This window comes from Perca fluviatilis, chromosome 12 (assembly GCF_010015445.1).
Source record: "Perca fluviatilis chromosome 12, GENO_Pfluv_1.0, whole genome shotgun sequence".
NCBI lineage: Eukaryota > Metazoa > Chordata > Actinopteri > Perciformes > Percidae > Perca > Perca fluviatilis.
The window spans coordinates 39,372,306-39,374,805 of record NC_053123.1 but is presented as its reverse complement, the minus strand read 5'-3'; the positions used below and the strand labels follow the sequence as shown (position 1 = coordinate 39,374,805).

The 2,500-nt window shown below is 43.0% G+C and overlaps 1 protein-coding gene across 1 annotated transcript in view; it reads left to right on the top strand.

The window, feature by feature from the left end:
• The window catches only part of LOC120569505 (serine/threonine-protein kinase Nek5), a 16,465-nt gene that overhangs the window by 5,806 nt on the left and 8,159 nt on the right, over positions 1-2,500 (top strand). The window contains exon 5 of the mRNA XM_039817360.1: positions 698-795. Within this exon, the coding sequence (XP_039673294.1) occupies positions 698-795 (98 nt within the window). The remainder of the gene's footprint in view (positions 1-697; positions 796-2,500) is intronic.

Genomic DNA, 2,500 nt, shown 5'->3' with positions numbered 1-2,500 from the left:
ATGCTCCAATACTACAGTATATATGCTCCAATACTACACTATATACAGGATATATACTGCAATACTACAGTATACTGCAATACTACAATATATACAGGATATATGCTCCAATACTACAGTATATACAGGATATATCCTCCAATACTACAGTATATACAGGATATATACTGCAATATACTGCAATACTACAGTATGAAAAAAACACACACTTAACTCTGTGTGTGTGTCTCTGTGTTTGTGTGTGTGTGTGTGTCTCTGTGTGTGTGTGTGTGTGTGTGTGTGTGTGTGTGTGTGTGTGTGTGTCTCTGTGTGTGTGTTTGTATGTGTGTGTGTGTGTGTGTGTGTGTGTCTCTGTGTGTGTGTGTCTCTGTGTGTGTGTTTGTATGTGTGTGTGTGTGTGTGTGTGTGTCTCTGTGTGTGTGTGTCTCTGTGTGTGTGTTTGTATGTGTGTGTGTGTGTGTGTGTGTGTGTCTGTGTGTGTGTGTGTGTGTGTGTGTGTGTGTCTCTGTGTGTGTGTTTGTATGTGTGTGTGCGTGTGTGTGTCTCTGTCTCCGTGTGTGTGTGTCTCTGTGTGTGTGTGTGTGTGTCTCTGTCTCTGTTTGTGTGTGTATGTGTGTGTGTCTCTGTATGTGTGTATGTGTGTGTGTGTCTCTGTCCCTGTGTGTGTGTGTGTGTGTGTGTGTGTGTGTGTGTCTAGAGAGGAGGAGCCTGTATATAGTGATGGAGTACTGTGACGGAGGAGATCTGATGAAGAAGATCAACATGCAGAGAGGAGTCTTCTTCACTGAGGAGCAGGTGAGGAGCCCCCCCCCCCATGTTACTCAGTTTAAATAGAATAGAGCTGGACTCTAACAGCCCCCCCCATGTTACTCAGTTTAAATAGAATAGAGCTGGACTCTAACAGCCCCCCCATGTTACTCAGTTTAAATAGAATAGAGCTGGACTCTAACAGCCCCCCCATGTTTCTCAGTTTAAATAGAATAGAGCTGGACTCTAACAGCCCCCCCATGTTACTCAGTTTAAATAGAATAGAGCTGGACTCTAACAGCCCCCCCATGTTACTCAGTTTAAATAGAATAGAGCTGGACTCTAACAGCCCCCCCATGTTTCTCAGTTTAAATAGAATAGAGCTGGACTCTAACAGCCCCCCCATGTTACTCAGTTTAAATAGAATAGAGTTGGACTCTAACAGCCCCCCCATGTTTCTCAGTTTAAAAAGAGATAGAGCTGGACTCCTAACAGCCCCCCATGTTACTCAGTTTAAATAGAATAGAGCTGGACTCTAACAGCCCCCATGTTACTCAGTTTAAATAGAATAGAGGCTGGACTCTAACAGCCCCCATGTTACTCAGTTTAAATAGAATAGAGCTGGACTCCTAACAGCCCCCATGTTACTCAGTTTAAATAGAATAGAGGCGGACTCTAACAGCCCCCCATGTTACTCAGTTTAAATAGAATAGAGTTGGACTCTAACAGCCCCCCCATGTTACTCAGTTTAAATAGAATAGAGTTGGACTCTAACAGCCCCCATGTTACTCAGTTTAAATGAATGAGAGCTGGACTCTAACAGCCCCTTTATGTTAAATAGAATGGGGCTGGACTCTAACAGCCCCCATGTTACTCAGTTTAAATAGAATAGAGGCTGGACTCTAACAGCCCCCCATGTTTACTCAGTTTAAATAGAATAGAGTTGGACTCTAACAGCCCCCATGTTACTCAGTTTAAATAGAATAGAGCTGGACTCTAACAGCCCCCCCATGTTACTCAGTTTAAATAGAATAGAGCTGGACTCTAACAGCCCCCATGTTACTCAGTTTAAATAGAATAGAGGTTGGACTCTAACAGCCCCCATGTTACTCAGTTTAAATAGAATAGAGCTGGACTCTAGCCCCCATGTTACTCAGTTTAAATAGAATAGAGGCTGGACTCTAACAGCCCCCATGTTACTCAGTTTAAATAGAGTTGGACTCTAACAGCCCCCATGTTACTCAGTTTAAATAGAATAGAGCTGGACTCTAACAGCCCCCATGTTACTCAGTTTAAATAGAATAGAGCTGGACTCTAACAGCCCCCATGTTACTCAGTTTTAAATAGAATAGAGTTGGACTCTAACAGCCCCCCCATGTTACTCAGTTTAAATAGAATAGAGCTGGACTCTAACAGCCCCCATGTTACTCAGTTTAAATAGAATAGAGCTGGACTCTAACAGCCCCCCCATGTTACTCAGTTTAAATAGAATAGAGCTGGACTCTAACAGCCCCCCCATGTTACTCAGTTTAAATAGAATAGAGCTGGACTCTAACAGCCCCCATGTTACTCAGTTTAAATGGGAATAGAGTTGGACTCTAACAGCCCCCCATGTTACTCAGTTTAAATAGAATAGAGCTGGACTCTAACGCCCCCATGTTACTCAGTTTAAATAGAATAGAGCTGGACTCTTAACAGCCCCCATGTTACTCAGTTTAAATAGAATAGAGTTGGACTCTAACAGCCCCCATGT